Below are 17,172 nucleotides of genomic sequence, written 5' to 3'. Positions count from 1 at the left end.
TGTCCTATTTGCTCCAAGCTCGCGAGTTTCCGGGATGCAGGCGCGAAAGATTTTCCCCCCTCTTAGCCTCCCTCTTCTACCGGTATTAGAGACTAGGAAGTATATGGTTACGAACAACGTTGTATGCATTTCCTATATGCAGGCGGAACCGTCTTCTCGCCCAGCCCCCGGACAGGCTTGTTTGCTTTACGCAATTACTTGGGACTCTGGGAGAAAAAGCCAAGGTTCCGGCTCCGAATCCGGGGGGCTATTGCCGGAGGGGTCAGAGTCTTAAGAGACTAAACGGACAGGGACAAGGGTGGAAATCGCCGAGTTTGGGCCATGGCGCAAAGATGCGTGGAGCTGCCTTCTGCAGGAAAATCAAGGAAGTTGAAAGCGCTTTTTTGTTTTTCACTGCGACCGGTGGGATTTCACCCGTCCATCCTCTTCTGTGCCTCTTCGGTGCTCCGGCCCCCTCCGAGGCGTAAAGCCAACAACGGCCGACCAGACAGGGCTGAATAAGACTCCCTTTGCGTGTCTTTCCAAGCCGGCGTCGACGCCCTCCCATAATTATTTTTATATTCCAGGAAAAGCCACTCGTAGCGCCCTGTTCAGGAAGAAAGCAAGCAAGTTGCCGCTCAGCCGCTAGACAAGGCTTGCGGCTCGACCTGCCACACACCCCATGGCCCCAAACCTCATCCATCAACCCTTGACGGACTTTTCTCCGGTCTTGTCGCCAATGCGAATCTGTCCAAGCAAAGAAAAGACGAGTATTCCTCTTCCTCGTCTGAGCAAGATCCCTGTGACTTGATGGCTGGACAAATCTACTTGCCGCGGGATGATGAACGCCGCAGTGGCAGCACCAACTAACTTGGTGCAATAGCAATCAACGTGGTGGTCCATCAACTGCCGGGACGCGTAAAACCACATCTGATCAGCCACATCTGAAGGTACCTCATCTCGAATGCGCCTCGGGTTGCCGTCCCGATCGCATCACCTGTCGAGGGAAGTACATCTCAGCCATCTCATGGGTAGCGTAACTGTTAGGACCGAGACCACGCCAAAACATCCGCGCTTATTTCACCCCTCGAACCATCCCTGGCAGGAGACGGGGAAATGAGGTCATCCTCGTACTTTTTGTCTCACCCCGGCCGGTCCCTGGTCACTCCTCCGCAAACCCGCATGAACGCCGCACCATGGGGAGGCTTCCGCCTGCCGTCAGTAAACCGCTACGGAGTACTTGGTCTCCGTAGTATTGTTAGTGTTACTCGCGGGCAGCTTCCTGGATGGAAGAGGGTGGGAGGGGGGGAAGGGAAAGTGTGGAGATGGTGACCCACGCCTTTGACCTTGGAACACCGTCTTGTCCCGACATCTGGACCCGCCAATCTCGTCCCATGGGGCAGCTTTCCTCGGACCAGATTGGATCCTAACGTCAGATTGTTAACCCGCGGGGATGGTGGGAGGAGAGGAGGGGCGCGGCGCTTGTTTGTTCTTTGATGCTAGCCTCGGATTCCAGCAGTTCGGAGACCGCATGCCTGTCAACCACTGTGACGGGTCCTTGACTGAGTCGCGTGGTTTTTTTGAAGTAATGAGGTATCAGTAGTAACGGTAGTGCCACGCGAGCGAGGTATTCTTCATAGACTTGATGCTGATCCGATACTAGAGCCGACACTGAATATTGACGCGTTACGTGGAGGTCTCGTTGCGCCAATGCCTTCCCGAGCGGCTAGAGCTGCTCACACGAGATTTAGTGTCAGAGCACTTCACTCCATCTTTAAATCATAAAAGTAAAAGAAAGAGAAAGAGAAGAACATAACGTAACGTAAGAAAAGTCTTTGTCTCGTTCGTCACCGGGATACTAACCGTCTCCCAAGTCACCCCAAAACTCCTTCAGGTCATCTGCCCTCCACTTGGTGCCCCATCCGCTCTCTGTCTCGATCTTTTCTAGTAATTGTAGTATCGCGCGATGCTCTGCGGGATGGCTCATGCAACGTCCCGCAATCCAAAGGGGCTGGACACTGTTGGTCCACGCCCCGTGGTGGTGATTAGTCATTGAAATTCCGCAAATTTGCCTGGCGTGCCACAGCGCTGACCGAGGCCTCGGCGATAGCCGTAACGAGGCTGGTCGGTTCTGCAGCATCAAGAGTGACGCCGTGTGGTATAATTGATTCCCTGAGATGGCGGCAGGGTTGCTGTACAAGATTTTCGGGAAGGGTTCCGCGTCCGACGAGGGTATCGACATAATGTGTTGCATCTCGGATGGCCGGCGGCTGTGCCAGTCTTCGACGTATCTCCAAAGCTTCATCCATCGTACTCGATATCGCATGTCATTTCTCGGCCCGTCAAAGAATAGTCCACCTGGATTGGCCTTGGCTAGTGGAGCAAGCAGGTCGAGAACCTGGGCGCATAGATAGACTGCGTAGTTGGCCCACATATCATGGCCGGGGTTGGTGAGGAATAAGCCAGCGTCTGTTTCGAGATCGACAGGTGATGCCCAATGGCTGACGGGTATCAAGGTCTTGACCGACGAGATGAGGCCACCGCATACGTCCATTCGGACAAAACACCAAAATAGCGCCTGCTCGATGCCACCGACGAAGCCATTCATCCCGACGGCCTCCATAAGACTGGCGCAGCCGTCGAGATGTCTGCGCCAGGCTTTGGGGGAACAGCTGGCCATTTCCAGAACGCAGAGTACCACGCATGAAGCTATAACGGCTGTTGTCCGTGTCGGGAGTTGAGGTAAGAGTAAGTGTATCGCTTCTTGATAAAGAGCCAGGCTCTGGTCTGTAGGCCGACTCCTGTCTTTGAGCTCCATTTGTCGGGCTGAAAGAGCCAACATAGAATACCGCAAATGATCGTGAGACCGGGCCATTGTTGGCAGAGAATGCTGAAAGTGGCGCTGATTGTCGAATTTGTCCAGCCAGGGAGAGATCTCGTCCACCCAATTCTTCCATAGCGCGCACTCCTCCTCCAGTGGAAGATGAGGGGGCTCGTGATCGGAAGATATCTCGCCAACTGTCTCGACCGCCTCATTTGACGAAGAAGGCCCAGAGCTGGCATCGATGGATCTCCGTCTGGAGTTCTGGCCAGAGGCTGGCGAAGCTGGTCTCGTAGGACCATTGGAGCGAACCTCTTGGATGAGATGGTTTCGCAACGTAGAATGGAGTTCGTGGTATGCCGAGCCCGGCAAGAAAATACCATCTTCGTAGGAGCCTTCGGGCGTGAATATTTGGTCCATAAAGTCGAACGGCGCATCCATCATAGGGTCGATGGGTAAGGTCGTGACTGGAAGACCGCTGACGGTGGAAACGGGAAGCTCGTGCGGACCTTGGCCTGCGCCTCCCTGGCTTAGGTAGATGAGATTTGCAACAGCGCTGTCGGTGATGACTTGTGATGCTGAGGAGGGCGAAGCCTGGAGATCCATGCGGTCGCCTGTTGGCGGGTGTCCTTTTTCGCTCGACGCATCCTCTCGCCGTGTCGAGGGTGTCAGAAGAGAGCCATAGCCCGGGATTGGAACGTGGTCCGTCGGCGCAGAGCTAGGGCCAGATGAGGATAATGTCCTCTTTGCTGTACTTGATCCCGCAACAGATGTAGTGTTGCCGCCGGCTGTGGAGGTGGTGTAGGATACGGGACTGTCAAAGTTCTTTGCGTCATCGTCTTCGTGTTGCGGGCCGTGTGTTCCGCTATCGATGGGCGATATATCAGGTTCAAGCTCTCGATCCGAATCATAGTCGTGCAAGCCGGGTGGTAGGTGGTAGTCGCGAATGACCTCGCTAGTGACGTCGAGTATCTCAAAGTGACGACGAGGAGGCGGCCGCCGAGCCTTCTTCATCGACGGGTGATCCTGCAATATCGTCTGGGCGTTCTCGGCCCGGAATGTCACCTTGATACCCCATTCGCAAATCTCCTTCCGCCTTGAACATCCACCACAGGCCGGACGGCCCTCGTCGCACTTGCGCTTCTTGCGGCGACAGTTGAGACAGCCCGTCCGGGTCCGGGTCCTCTTCTTCTTTGCCGGCGGAGGTCCATCGGCCGCTGCCATGGCCGGGTTGGTCGGGGAACGTGGGCCCCTGTCATCGTCGACGACGGGAGACGGCTGGCGTTGCGTCTCGTCATCGGCGGCCATGATGGAGTCGAGCTCATCGGCACGAGCTGTGGGCGTGGTCTAGACCGTCTGGACTCGGGCATCCGAATTCGCAATCCGTAAGCGCAGCGGCGGCAACTCTCCGGTGTGGTGGAACTTGACACGAATCCGCTGCAGAACGGGTGGTGCCGGGGGTATGTCCCCCTCCACAATTGGAAAGAGATAGAAAAGGGAAACTGGTTGAAAGAGGGGAAAAGGTTATGTGAGATGTTCGTGGAGCAAAAAGCGCTTCGACATGCGTTTCCGCGGAGGAGCGGGCGCGGCTGTGAGTAGGTAGGTCGAAATGGGATGTGTATAAGGCAAGGAGAGGCAAAATAATATGGGCCACGTCGGTGAACTCTCAAGCCCCAATGGTCAGGAGTCAGGACTTAGGACAGCCGTTGAAGGTAGTGAAGGGTAGTAAGAGAGAAAAGGGTATCTTGCGGGATTGCGTTAGCTCCCCGGTCCGCAAGATGTGTGATATCAAACAGAGTTTACTATTCACATCTGCCGAGAGCCATATGTCCGTTATACCCCCGCGCTCGGCAACATGCAGTCAACGAACTTCAGATGGACTTGTTGATGCCCAATGGCAGCAGCCTCTTCACAGCAATGTGATCGCAACTGACTCTCTGCTCTGCCGTTGATTATGATAAAGACTCGTGAGGGCGGCTGCGTATTCGGCTGTGGCTGAGGGAGCTATGGCACCCTGACAATGACAATGTCAGGAGGCAGACAGACGAAAAAAAGAGACACACACATGAGGGAGAGATTCTGCGGGGAGAAAGTCTGGGGGAAGCTGTAAGCGGTGTCGGACGGACTCTGCTAAACTGGCGTCTCCTGTCTATCCGTAGCCGTCTGCCGTAGAGCTAAGAAGATTGGCCCGGGGACGGCATGGGGGATCCTTGTTGGCTCCGACTTGGGACAAACTCTGCACAGTCTTGCACCCCGTGAGCCCCAAAAGCCCCCAACAGCCCTCGTCACGAGTGGCGCTCCTCTCCTTGGGAACTCCCCGTCGCGCCCGTCAACCCCGCCATCCTCTCTTAGCCTCTCAGTCTAACTGACCGTGGAAGTGAAGGATGAGTTCGTCCTTGAGGCTTGGTGTTGTGTTAATTGTTGGAGTAGCACTCCACAAACCCCCCACACCCTGTCAGCAAGAGGAACCGACAGCAACCCTCAAGCTTTTCTCACCCTCGTTCCAGATCCTCCCGTCGGATTTGAGTAAGATCTTGTTAAGCGTCGCCGCCGGTCTCGGTTTCCTCGGGCTCCCAAACAATTGTCTTTTGCGGTTTTGGGTAAGGTACGAGAGATTGATATGAAGACGAGATGAGAGTGAGTTGAGGCGCATGTCTGCAAGTTCATACGTTAGGACCCGACTCTCATTCAAATCTCACCTGAGAAAGCAGCAATAAGAAATGTAACCCCAAAGTGCGATCTTCACCACGTCAACCGCACAAAATGAACCCAATCAAACCTCACCCACAGCGAGCCATCTATGCGACAGCAGTTCACTCAAATGACTCGGGATGCAACCAGCTGACGGGCCTGCTGCAGCGTCCACGTTGTTTACTTCCAAAAACGAACAAATTCGTGACTCTTTCGCACTCAATTATTATCGAGAATCAAGGGTGATCCGTGTTCTATGCAATTCCGTTGCCTGCCGAATTCTCCCACATTGCCCTGAACGCCGCTAGTGCCCCCATTTCCGTTACCGAACCCGCCCTATCCAAAACTTTTCCGTCAAAAGAAAAACAATAGAACCACCTCATCTAAAAAGGGGCTTTTATAGATGATTCATGAATGATGACGTCTTAGTGGTGGTGAACAGGGTTAAGGTCGCGGAACTCGCCCCTGAGGCTGTTGACCCCGTTTGCTCTAACCTCCTCGACGAGCTTGGCGACCTCGGGTGCGATGACAGCCTCGTCAAAGCCAAAGTACTTGTACGCGTCGGGGCCGGGAAGCGAGTGTCCGAAAGTGCTCATCGAATAGCCGGCGTCGGCGTAGCGCTCCCACCCGTTGACGGCGTAGGCCTCAATTACGACACGCGGAGCCTTGGAGCGATACTGCAGCACCTCGCGCTTATACTCAATCGGCTGCTGGTCAAAAACGCGCTGGCACGGGAAGCTGACGATGCGGGCCTTGATGCCGTGCTTCTCCGCGAGCAGCTTGGCCGTCTTGACGGCGAAGACCATTTCCGCGCCGACGCCGATGAGGGTGACGTCGGCGTCCTGGGCCTCCTGGAAGACGTAGGCGCCCTTTTGCACGCCGTCGCGCGAGGAGAATTTGGGGTATTGCTCGAGGTTCTGGCGGGAGAGGGAGATGATTGTGGGGGCATCCTTGGCCTCCATGGCCAGGATGAAGGCGCCGGCCGTCTCTTCGCTGTCGCAGGGTCGGATGTAGAGGAGGTTCGGCATTGCGCGGTAGAGGGCGGGCAGGGCGATGGGCTGGTGGGTGGGGCCGTCTTCGCCGGTTCCGATCGAGTCGTGCGTCGCGATGTGAATCTGTTGGAGGCGCTGGAGGGCACCCATACGCACACCAGGGGCGGCGTACTAATGAGATAGGTCAGAACACATCCGGAAGTTTGGCAGATAGATTTGAAGAGGAGCGCTCGAAAGAGAAGGAGAGAGAGCTTACGATGTAGAACATGAAGAAACTAGAGGTGACAGGGAGGATGGTGCCCTTGTTGAAGGCAGCCAGACCGTTGGAGATGGAAGCCATGGCATGCTCACGGATGCCGTAGTGGATGTAGCGGCCAGAGTAGTCGCCGTTGATGCCGCAAGAAGTTCTCAAGTCGGGCTAAGGATTGTCAGTATCATCCGTGAGAGAAGCGCCATCATCATCTACTTACATTCTGAAAATCAACCTTGCCCTTCCAAATCATGTTCACCGAGGGAGACAAGTCCGCAGTACCGACCATCAGGTTGTTCACACCAGCAGCGATGGGGTTGCAGACCAAACCTGCAGACTTTCTTGAAGGAGTAGGAGTCGTAGGGAAGTCCTCCTTGGCGGGGATGAACTTGCGCCAGTCGTCGACCCATTCTCCAGAAATACGCTTCTTGAACTCAGCAGCGAGCTCCGGGTGCTCACGAGAGTATCCCTCAACGAGCTGGTTCCACTCGGCCTCGATCTTCTCACCGCGGGACACGGCCTGGCGGAAGTAGTCATAGACCTGGTCCGACACAACAAAGTGCTTCTCAGGATCCATGCCAAAGGTCTTCTTAATGTTAGCGACGTCGGCGGCACCAAACGCGGCACCGTGAGCCTTGGCATCACCAGCAACGGCGCTGCCAACTCCAATGACGGTGTGAATGTTGATGAAGGTGGGCTTGTCCTTGCTGTTGCGAGCCTGGTCCATGGCACGGACGATGGCCTCGAGGTCCCAATTGCCGTCCTCAATCTCAATGACGTTCCAGCCACAGGCGCGCATCTTTGTGTTGACGTCCTCGGTGTTGCAGAGGTCAACGCTGCCGTCGCAGGTGATTTGATTATTGTCGTACATGACAACGAGGTTGTTCAGCTTCCAGTGACCGGCGAGCTGGATCGCCTCCATGGCAACGCCCTCCTGCAGACAGGCGTCTCCGATCATGCACCATGTCATGTTGTTGACGACGGGGAAGTTGGGACGGTTGTAGGTAGCGGCGAGGTGCTTGGTAGCAACAGCCAGACCAACAGCATTGGCGATGCCCTGGCCCAGCGGGCCGGTCGTCACCTCGATACCCTCATGCTCGATCTCGGGGTGGCCGGGGCAGATGGAGTCGGTGCGGGCGGAGTGGTATGACTTGAGCTGTTCCATAGTCATGTTCTTGTAGCCGGTCAAGTGCAGGAAGCTGTACTGGAACAGACAGGTGTGGCCGTTGGACAAGACGAAACGGTCCCTGTTGAAGTAGTTTGGGTTCTTGGGCGAGTACTTCATGGCGTACTTCCAGAGAGATGTGCCGATGGCTGCCATGCCCATGGCACCGCCCGGGTGGCCACCCTTGAATTGCTCACATAAATCGGCAATGAGACAGCGGAATGTGCGGAGAACGAAATCGACCTCCTTCTTCTCGGACTCGGTGAGTTGGAACTGGCTGTTGGGACCATTAAGAGATTTGGCGGCCACGATGCCCTGAGCCACGGGCTCTGAGGGAACTGCACTAGGAGCCATTTTTGATGTGTCGACGGGTTATTAAGGAGTGAAGGTGTCTCGGTTTTGTGGTTATGAGGGGTAGCAGTAGCAGTTGGCCGTCAGGTTTCTTGGTCGACTGTGCTCGGTATAGTGAACGAAAAGTAAGGGCAATACGTGACGCAATCGTAAGGAGGATGCAAAGAAGCACTTGGTATCAATGAGTTTCTCTTGCTTGGGAATCAAGGAACAATTCTGGCAAGAGATGATGAGGTAGCAAAGACAAAGACGGAGAGCATTTCATTGCGGCCATTTCAACAGATATAATCGTGGGCAACGGTGCAACTTGAGACCCCTCTGCGTGGTTGAGATGACCGCTTTGGGATGGAGAGTGGGATGGCCAGCAATGCGAAGCAGTGCAGTATAAGGAAAGTAGCGCTTAGGTTTTCCCTTCTGGGGTGACATTGGACTCGGCAGAAGAACAGCTCCAGTGTCACTTGACGAAGCTGAGATTTAGTCTGAGGAAGCGTGGCTAGACTTCTAGAGACTGTACGTATTGCGTGCCAGTCTTGGTTTCAGGGTTAGCAGAAGCGCAACGAGATACTCGGACGATGGGAAGCTTCCATGAAAGTTGAGATTGAAACAGAAAATAAGTAATTCTGAATGAGACTGATGTGTACGATTTGTTGCGAGTAAGCCAAGATGAGGTAAGGTGGGCAAAATGAATAACCGCAAAAAAAAAACAAAAAAAAAAAAAGAGGAGGGAAGAATGCCGAAGGCTCGGGCGACTGAGTAGCTCTGAGGGGGAAGGGGAGGGGGTTGATGATTGGATGAAGCGGTTAAAGTGCGGGCCTTTAGTTCGTCCCCGCCTTGGCCCGTGCTTGACGATTTTGGACATTCGAAGCGCCGCTGTAGTACGTATCGGACACGTGCCACACTACGAAAGTACAAGGATATCTTACATAATCGGCCCTAGCCACTCACCGTCTCGCCCTTCTTCCCCGCCAAAAGACCCGCGGTTTTCCCCGTCCATCCTCCAGAGTTTACGGAGTTCAAGTCGTCCAGTCCCTCCAGGTTGACGATCCTCGACAGTCTCAAAGACTTTGCTGGTTTGGATGACCCAGTCTTACTCAATAAACAAGTTCAAGATCCCCACCAAAGGAAGAATGCAAACAGTTCTCAGTTCTCACAACCTAAGCTATGAGTTTCCACAATGCCCACTCTGCCGGCTCCCATTGCCGTCCCTTGAGATAGTTGTCCATCGCTTCGGCCTTCTCTCAAGTTTGAACCGTTCCATCTGCGGCCCAAACTGCCTCTGTGTCGAAACAATGGGCTCTGATGGGCCCGGTGTATTTTGCAAATCTCCATGGAACTTTTCTTGACTCTTGAGGCTTCACATACAACCATAGCCGCCGAAACCTTATCCACGAACCCATCACGATTCACCTCTGCCGCAGGCCCATCAGTCCAGTCGAGACCCTGAAATCCCAAGCAAATGCCAAACTTTCCCTTCGTGCCATGCTTATTTTGTTTCCTTTCGTCTCTCTGCCCCTCCACTCGGACGCTTGCCGACCTCTTCTCCTCGGCCCCCCATGTTCACCCTTCACCCCGCCATCTGCCAATCTGGCGTCCGCGTCCCGCCAAGAAGCGCTTCCACTTGCCCTCCCACCCCCCTCCCCATTACACCCCTCCATCTTCTCTCTCCGCGCGGACTCAATGCCGAAGGCCGTCTCAAGATTTCCTAACTTCTCAATACACACAACATCCAGTCTGGGGCCCCGGCGCAACGGGACCTTCAATGGTCGAGGCTCGGCCGGCATCTCGCAGCTTCGCACGCTTCACACAACTCCAAGCGACGCCCGTTCGTTCGTGTCTTCTCCCGTTTGCCCCGTACTTCCCGACTGTCCAGTATCCCTCATATAGCCAACCCGTGACCACAATGTCTCCCGTGTTTCGAGACTCCTACCATCAGTTCTCTCTACTCATACTTAGTATACCTTCACCTCATTCAACTTTCAACCTCATACATGAGCCGTAGTCTGCCTTCATAGCAACGCACCTATTGTAATACTTTCTTCTTCGTTCGCCTTTCACTAAAGATACCCAATACTTCATCCACCATGCCTCCCGTAGCCGTAAGCGACATGGACCTCCCCGCGGAGCCCGTCCATCCCCTCCCCGAAGCAAAGGACCCTCTCGCCTCCTCCGTCGCAACACCTCAACTCTTCTCCCTCGCCAACAAAACCATCGTCATCACCGGCGGCGGCCGCGGCCTGGGCATCACCTTTGCTCTTGCCATCCTCGAAGCCGGAGGCCACGCTGCATGTCTCGATATCCTCCCAGAGCCCTCACCCATTGAGTGGGCGCACCTCACCAAGCTCGCCACTTCCAAGAACCTCTCCATCTCATATCACAGATGCGACATCACCGACGAGGAGGCTACGGAAAAGGTCTTTGAGGAGATTGCAGACGCCGCCGACAGCCGCGGTGCTCCCTTCTGGGGCGCTGTCGCTTGCGCTGGCATCCAGCAGAAGATACCTGCTCTTGAGTACCCCGTTGCCGACTTTGAGCGGATACAAAAGGTCAATGTCGTTGGTGTCTTTGTGACGGCTAAGCACGCCGCTCGCGTGTTGGTGAAGCGCAAGAGCAAGGGCAGCATCTTGCTTATTTCTAGCATGTCTGGAGAGATTGCCAACAGAGTGAGTCTTGAACAACACCCCAACGTTTGAGCTTGGATTGTTGTAAGGACTTCTGGACTAACACTCCTTGACAGGGATTGACATGCAGTGCCTACAATACTAGCAAGGCCGCTGTTCAGCAGATGTGTAGGTCTGTCGCTCAGGAATGGGGCCAATATGGTATCCGTGTGAATACACTGTCGCCCGGTGTAAGTCTTTACATCCACCATCACCGTGTATCACAACTGACCCATTTGCAGTACATCCGGACCGCAATGACCGATCAGCTTCTGCAGGCCGAGCCTGAGGTTGAGACAACTTGGATGAGGGGAGCCCTTCTCCAGCGCCTGGGTACACCCGAGGACTTCAAGGCCCCGGCCGTCTTCCTCCTGTCCGAAGGCAGCTCTTTCATGACCGGTGCAGACCTCCGTGTCGACGGTGGACACTGCGCCTCTGCTTAACTTTTATCTCATCATGTGAGAATGCTCGATAAAGATGTCTTGGTTAAAACGGCGCTGGTCTCACGACATCAGATGGGGTTCCGACATTGGAAACCTCTCACCACCTCATTGCAGCCTGCGATGGGAATTCACGCAGCCGCGAGTTAACGCAAATCTATAAGTATGGAATGAGTGCGAATAGAGCGAGCATCAATAGCGATATCATCATGTTTCCCGACTTATCCGTACCTTGAGTCTGGAAACAGGGAAACGCCAGGCACAAGCACGACGCACGATGAACAATATGAACACATTCATCAATTGATGGCACTTCTGGAGGATGCAGTGAGCTTTTATTGGGTATCAGCCGAATGCAACGATGTGTTACCCACATAACGCCTTGAACGCTTAATGTTGTTTACAGCAGTCCATCTCTAGGGGCCTGTGGCTGTTGTTTGTGTTTGCTCGACCTCCCCATTAATCAAGCTCTATCGGTCAAGCAACCTCCCCAACGCTTTGCTTTTGACTAAGGTAGCTTGGCGCAATAGGCTTCCATCCCTGCTCAAGCGCATCTCTCCTCATCACCCTGGATCTCCAATGTCGTTCTCGTCATTTTCGGTACATGTTGTACGCAGGCCTCCTACGCTGAGTGGTGGTAGTGTTGGTAGAGGAGATCCTTGCTGCCCTAATCCATGAAGTGCTGTATCGTCGATGAAGATCATACACTCCCCGCTCTATCGTACGCAGAATCATCTTGATCCTGATGACTCCCCAGTAGCTCAGCAAGCATCCTATTTCTGCTGCTTCTGTTGCTTGTGGCAGGTGATTTTGCCCCCATCATTCACCCAAAACTCATCCTTGGGCTTCCTAGAATCATTAAGATCCATTCCCAACCAGATCTTAGCCTGGACCACCTCATCGTTGTCCTTCTTACAGTCGCAGGTCAAGTAGGTGCCAGCAGGCAACCCGTCCTTTGGCACAAGAGAGCTGCCTACAGTACACATGCCGCAGTGATCGCGAATCTTCTTCTCGTTGAGATTGTTCCACCCGAGCACGCCCTTGACGGGGTCAAAGATGACGCACTCGTCAACGTTAACATACGTAGGCTCGCCAAAGTTGCCGTCCTTGTCGGTACAGCACGCCTCGAAGAAGAAGTCGCCATTGTAAGGGCCGAACCTGCCCTTGTAGGTGCGGGCCTGAATGCAGCGGCCGCCGAGGAAGTCTGCGCGCTGAATCTGACGGTTGGGAAAGGTGGCGAGGCGCTTGAGGCAGAGTTCTGGATTGGCGGAGGGGGGGATGGAGATCTTGGCTGGGCCGCCCTTGGCTGAGACCGTCCTGGTCACGGCAGCGACGGTGAGAACGAGGAGAGATGAGAACTGCATGATGATGACGTTTGGGTTGTTTGAGTCGCTTGGTGGGTGTTGGTAGGGTGAGGTGGTGTTAGTGATGAATGTGATATGAGCTTGGAGTAGAGTTGTCTGAGAATCTGAGAACGAGTGGATGAGTGAATGGTGTGTTCTGAGATTCTGAGATGAAATACAAGAGAGGATGCATTGGTAAGAGAATCTGAGGACAATTATGAAAAAGAAGCCGGGCTTATATATCTGTTCCCATGGGACCTTTGCGACCACTAAGGTCATTGGAGATAGCATGATGGTTTCCTCAGCCTCGGAGGGTCATGGCTAAGACCATGTAAGACCCTTGAAAGTCTGCAAAGCCGTTGGGACCTGAAACCATAAAAAGCTTTTCGAATACCAAGGTGTACCGGAACGGGCCAAAGGGAACGAATCCACGGCAATGGGCGTTCTGGGGGTACACCACGCCGCCTTAGACTCAGATGAAGTAGACATGACATGAATACTTTGAATACTTTCTTACCCAACATTGATCTCGTTGGAAGTGTCCCATTGAGCGCGGAATTGTCTCAGTAGATGTTGTCACTGAGTAGAAAACATCCTTTCCGCATTTATGTCCCTCAGCCTCAGATACACGAACCAAAAGCCTACATGAAGAACTGAGGGAAAAGATGACATGCGGGGATCCACTCGTTGACGCCATCCGCACTCGATGGGATAGGTAGACTGGGCATAGGTAGATGTGCAAAATAACAAAACTCCCGAACGTCAAGCGCTGCATTTTCAGAGACAAGCCAAGCTCTCAGAGTATCTGGTCTCCATCCAGTGAAGCGAATAAGCTCAAGGTTGACTCCATCAACAGTGGATCCCCCAATCTCACGATGTCCACGTTGCGGGCTGGCCGCGGTGGGGTCTTACGGCTTCACTTCCACAACCAAGATAACAATAACAGCTGGTCGGTTAGCTCAGTTGGTTAGAGCGTGGTACTAATATTTCATCAGAAATGTTGAGTAATGCCAAGGTCGGGAGTTCAAGCCTCCCACTGATCAATCTTTTGCTTGTGATCATCAGGGTTGTTGCCAAACGCCTCACTCGCATCGTGGAGTCTTGGGGAACAAAGTTTTGCGTACATGCGGGCGATTGTAGGCTCACAAGGTATGTCAGATTCATGTTCGCCGCCAGAGATCAGTTACACGAATTGCCAACCTCTGTAGAAACCTGAAGTTACATATAGGCATTACCACTCGTTCATTAAAGTCTGCTTGGTTTAAGCCAGGACTTACTCCGAGTTAGTCCATGAACAGACGGCGTTGATGTAATTGTTACTGTTGAAATGGGCAAACATAATCGAATATTAGCCCGGCCAGTTGACTATCCGTGAATGTAGCTCAGCCTCCGGCAACCCTTCCACCATGAGACAGGAATCCATGTATTAATGACTGTACGGAAGGACCATACTTCTCAATGCAACATCCCAAACAACCCACTTGGATCAAGGCTATGGATATATCTTGCTGTTCATCATCTTTAATTTGTCTATGACGCCTTTTAGTTGCCTGGCCGCATACTCATCGGAGACACAACGTCATATTGGTCTTCTTTCCTCGTCGCGTCAAGCTCATACGTCGGTTTAGCACCATCTAGCTCGACGGTTCGCTCAAATGTCCCCAGCTCACTAGGTCGCCTAGTTCCCTTGTGAAAGTATTGGGCTTCAGGTTTGCCCCGTCCCTCTTCCGTGTCCCCAGTCAACGTAACTCCCTCTATCGTCTTTTGCTTCCTCTTTCTGATGAAGAGGATAACTGCGACGATCAGTGCGGCGCCGGCCACGCATCCGACAGCTGCTCCAACTTTGACTCCGACTGGGATGCCAGCCTGCTCTTTGCTGCCCGGGGATGATGCATTAGTCGACTCAGATCGAGTGCCTGTGCTGGATGCTGCGCCTGTTCCAGTACCAGCAGACGTTGCACTGGATGTAGTCGAGGACAGAAGTGCAGATGTAGCTATTGATAGACCAGCCGGCGTTGCAGTCAAAGAGCACGATGTTGTGGTAGTAAGCATATGTGCCCAGTAGTAGCTAAGCTGAAGAGTGGAGATGCTTGTTGCCGTACAGAAGTAGTTGGCGGTGCCGTTATCTCGATATACGCCTTTGTAGTCTGGCTTGCAACACCACGCGCCAGTATCCGGCTTGTCGTTGACAGTATCGTTGGCTACCCACATACTCCAAGTCGGATCAGGACACTGGGTTGTTAGCACGATACTCGTCTCGGTGTATCGCACTGGGGAACGGCGCGAGGTACCTTGGGGTGATTATACGCCGAGGAGGAGCAGTCTGTGGAATCTAATACAACGGCAAGCGTCAGCAGATGATATTGAGTAAAAGGTATCAAGATGTGTTCACGAACCTGGACAGCAGTAGTTCCCATCGTAACTGCCGTTGCCCGCACACGACAGCCCTGAGGGACAGCATCGAACCTGGAGTCCTCCGGCTTTTCCACATTCAAAGGGGGCATCCTGGGGACAGGAAGAACTGGGAAATCGAAGCGACCAGCCGCCGGCATAGTTGCATTCCTGCGCATAGGCCACATGTACGGCAATGAGAAAGGCACTGAGCATAATTCGGAAAATGGGCCGACAAGGGCTTGCACCGGGACACGCGACACCCATGCTGTTGAACAGAAAGCAACTTTAAACGCTAGCAGTATGTATGATATATGGAACTAGGAAGACAGATGGACTAATTCCGGAAGACGGAAATCGCGGGAACTGCTCTGATATTCAACAAGCTGCTGGGGGAAACCAAGGGATACGCAGACGTGTATCTCTGTCGCCTATGACGGGAGGACGAGAGACTACCCCTCTTCTCTTCTAAGTCGGCCCTGCAAAATAGCGACATGCGACGCAAACCTCGAATCAATTGGATAGAATCTGAGATAAGTCTACTTTACCTATGCCATGACCGCTGCAAGTTTCTTATTATGTCCTACCGAGGGCTGGAAAGGGATACCGCTATGTTGTGCATATTCATATCCCCTTTTTACTGGACAGAATATCAGCCACTCCAGCAACCCAGCCCCTCGGAATGCAAGAGGGACAACGATAACCAAGCTTCAGGTCAGAAATTAGCGCAGGCAACGGCCGCTAGAGAACGGCTGGGTGTGGCTTCCCAGGCAGCCGCCACCACATATCAATGATGTTTGCCACGAATGAAGGAACATCACTGACATAGACTTGGGATTCGACGACTCGTAGGGCTTGACTCTGGTTGGTAACTCTGCATCATTCTACAATCCTCCGTAACGCCACCTTCTTGCTTCGGGAACTTCTAAACCCTAATTCTTGCCATCATACGTGTCAACCTATCGACAATGTGTGGAAACTTGAAAGAGGGCAGTTCGACTTTCCACACGTCCATTTGACCTACTTGACAAAGTAGCATTTAAATCACGAGACCCGAAAGCTTGTGGTCATATGTCCCAGTTCCTTTAGAAATGAGCCTAAAGAAATGGATGTCAAGGCCAATATACTAGACCTTCGAGAGTTTGGTGCTAATGCTAACTCCCTTTCGTCTTGAAGTGTTTCTTTGACAGATGTAGGTTGCGATCAATCAATGTCGTTAAATTGGAAGAATCTTGGATAATTTTCCAGAGACTTTCTTGCGTTCCGATTCCTTGACTTAAGGTACTCGAGGATGGCTGAGTGGAATCTCCAGATCTCGCTACGACGCGGGTTCCTTGGTCCTACCTGAAATCGTGTTTCCCCCCTTTCTTAGATCAAGGCGCAAATACCTAGTGTGCAGTAGTAACATGTAGTCAAACTTGATCCTCTAGAAGTTTGATCGCAAAATTCTTGCTGTCGACCCTTGGGCAGCGCGTTGTTGAATCATTGTCGTCCGCACTCACAGACCGAGCTTAAAGTGAGCCATGGTTAACTACAGGCTGTTGCGAATTTGGCACTAGCTCTTGGCAATCATGATCATCTGAGGAATCCATTCGTCACGAACATTGCTGCCTGAGAAATCTGAGATCTCCTATTGGTAATCAGGCTTGAGCACCAACGCTGAAGGAACTGTCACGATAGAGGAACCCGCGAACCGACCATTGTTGGGAATATGACCAGAGGGGTTTGGGTCTCTCTTTCTTTGGCATGTGTCATGAAGTAAAGGAGACCGTCCCATGAAGTGATGCAAGCTGTGTGTAGTAAGAAGGAATGATCGATATGTGAAAATGAGGCATTACAGAACAAGGTAATTTGACTACTACCTCGTGTTGAGAACGGATTTATCGGCGTAACTCTCAGCTACCTTAGTTGTGTTCAGTGTTCCTCAAATTTATTCGTTTTGGAAGGGCCGTCGGTCGAAAACGAGCTGAGTATATTGATGTAATGTTGTCTTGTAATCCAAAGGTCGGAAGTAAAGGGCCATAGCTGGCTGCGTATGATTGAGGACAACAGAATGGCACCTGTGTACCTTAATACGAAGCAAACAAAGAGG

General features: G+C 52.9%; 6 protein-coding genes and 1 non-coding gene across 7 annotated transcripts; 2 read left to right on the top strand and 5 right to left on the bottom strand.

Annotated features, from left to right (window-relative positions):
• Nucleotides 1-1,258: 1,258 nt before the first annotated feature.
• On the bottom strand, nucleotides 1,259-4,315 carry BDZ83DRAFT_626024 (fungal-specific transcription factor domain-containing protein). The gene is made up of 3 exons (XM_060508530.1): nucleotides 1,854-4,315; nucleotides 1,643-1,801; nucleotides 1,259-1,587 (listed from the first exon to the last, which is right to left on the bottom strand). The coding sequence occupies exons 1-2, from the start codon at nucleotides 4,106-4,108 to the stop codon at nucleotides 1,759-1,761; spliced, it is 2,298 nt and encodes a 765-aa protein (XP_060363524.1). The 5' UTR covers nucleotides 4,109-4,315; the 3' UTR covers nucleotides 1,259-1,587; nucleotides 1,643-1,758.
• A 1,542-nt stretch (nucleotides 4,316-5,857) lies between these two features.
• BDZ83DRAFT_388265 (transketolase) lies at nucleotides 5,858-8,497 on the bottom strand. Its single transcript, XM_060502762.1, has 3 exons — nucleotides 6,954-8,497; nucleotides 6,740-6,901; nucleotides 5,858-6,654 (listed from the first exon to the last, which is right to left on the bottom strand). The coding sequence occupies exons 1-3, from the start codon at nucleotides 8,250-8,252 to the stop codon at nucleotides 5,917-5,919; spliced, it is 2,199 nt and encodes a 732-aa protein (XP_060363523.1). The 5' UTR covers nucleotides 8,253-8,497; the 3' UTR covers nucleotides 5,858-5,916.
• A 1,833-nt stretch (nucleotides 8,498-10,330) lies between these two features.
• BDZ83DRAFT_580720 (short chain dehydrogenase) lies at nucleotides 10,331-11,349 on the top strand (the record flags this gene model as incomplete). Its single annotated transcript, XM_060505375.1, has 3 exons — nucleotides 10,331-10,909; nucleotides 10,984-11,097; nucleotides 11,149-11,349. 3 exons carry the CDS (start codon nucleotides 10,331-10,333, stop codon nucleotides 11,347-11,349), a joined length of 894 nt encoding a protein of 297 aa, XP_060363522.1.
• A 770-nt stretch (nucleotides 11,350-12,119) lies between these two features.
• Nucleotides 12,120-13,781, bottom strand: BDZ83DRAFT_781283 (uncharacterized protein; the record flags this gene model as incomplete). The annotated part of the gene is made up of 2 exons (XM_060515545.1): nucleotides 12,120-12,704; nucleotides 13,776-13,781. 2 exons carry the CDS (start codon nucleotides 13,779-13,781, stop codon nucleotides 12,120-12,122), a joined length of 591 nt encoding a protein of 196 aa, XP_060363521.1.
• BDZ83DRAFT_t178 lies at nucleotides 13,638-13,732 on the top strand. Its single transcript has one exon. It is a non-coding gene; the product is annotated as a tRNA-Ile (tRNA).
• Nucleotides 13,782-14,158: 377 nt separating the features above from the next.
• BDZ83DRAFT_388257 (uncharacterized protein) lies at nucleotides 14,159-15,175 on the bottom strand. Its single transcript, XM_060502761.1, has 2 exons — nucleotides 15,086-15,175; nucleotides 14,159-15,021 (listed from the first exon to the last, which is right to left on the bottom strand). Exon 2 carries the CDS (start codon nucleotides 14,898-14,900, stop codon nucleotides 14,232-14,234), a length of 669 nt encoding a protein of 222 aa, XP_060363520.1. The 5' UTR covers nucleotides 14,901-15,021; nucleotides 15,086-15,175; the 3' UTR covers nucleotides 14,159-14,231.
• BDZ83DRAFT_626020 (uncharacterized protein) lies at nucleotides 14,716-15,447 on the bottom strand. Its single transcript, XM_060508529.1, has 2 exons — nucleotides 15,086-15,447; nucleotides 14,716-15,021 (listed from the first exon to the last, which is right to left on the bottom strand). Exons 1-2 carry the CDS (start codon nucleotides 15,345-15,347, stop codon nucleotides 14,930-14,932), a joined length of 354 nt encoding a protein of 117 aa, XP_060363519.1. The 5' UTR covers nucleotides 15,348-15,447; the 3' UTR covers nucleotides 14,716-14,929.
• Nucleotides 15,448-17,172: the final 1,725 nt, after the last annotated feature.

Source organism: Colletotrichum acutatum (genome assembly GCF_030867785.1).
Source record: "Colletotrichum acutatum strain CBS 112980 chromosome Unknown BDZ83scaffold_64, whole genome shotgun sequence".
NCBI lineage: Eukaryota > Fungi > Ascomycota > Sordariomycetes > Glomerellales > Glomerellaceae > Colletotrichum > Colletotrichum acutatum.
This window is presented reverse-complemented; position numbering and strand designations above follow the sequence as displayed.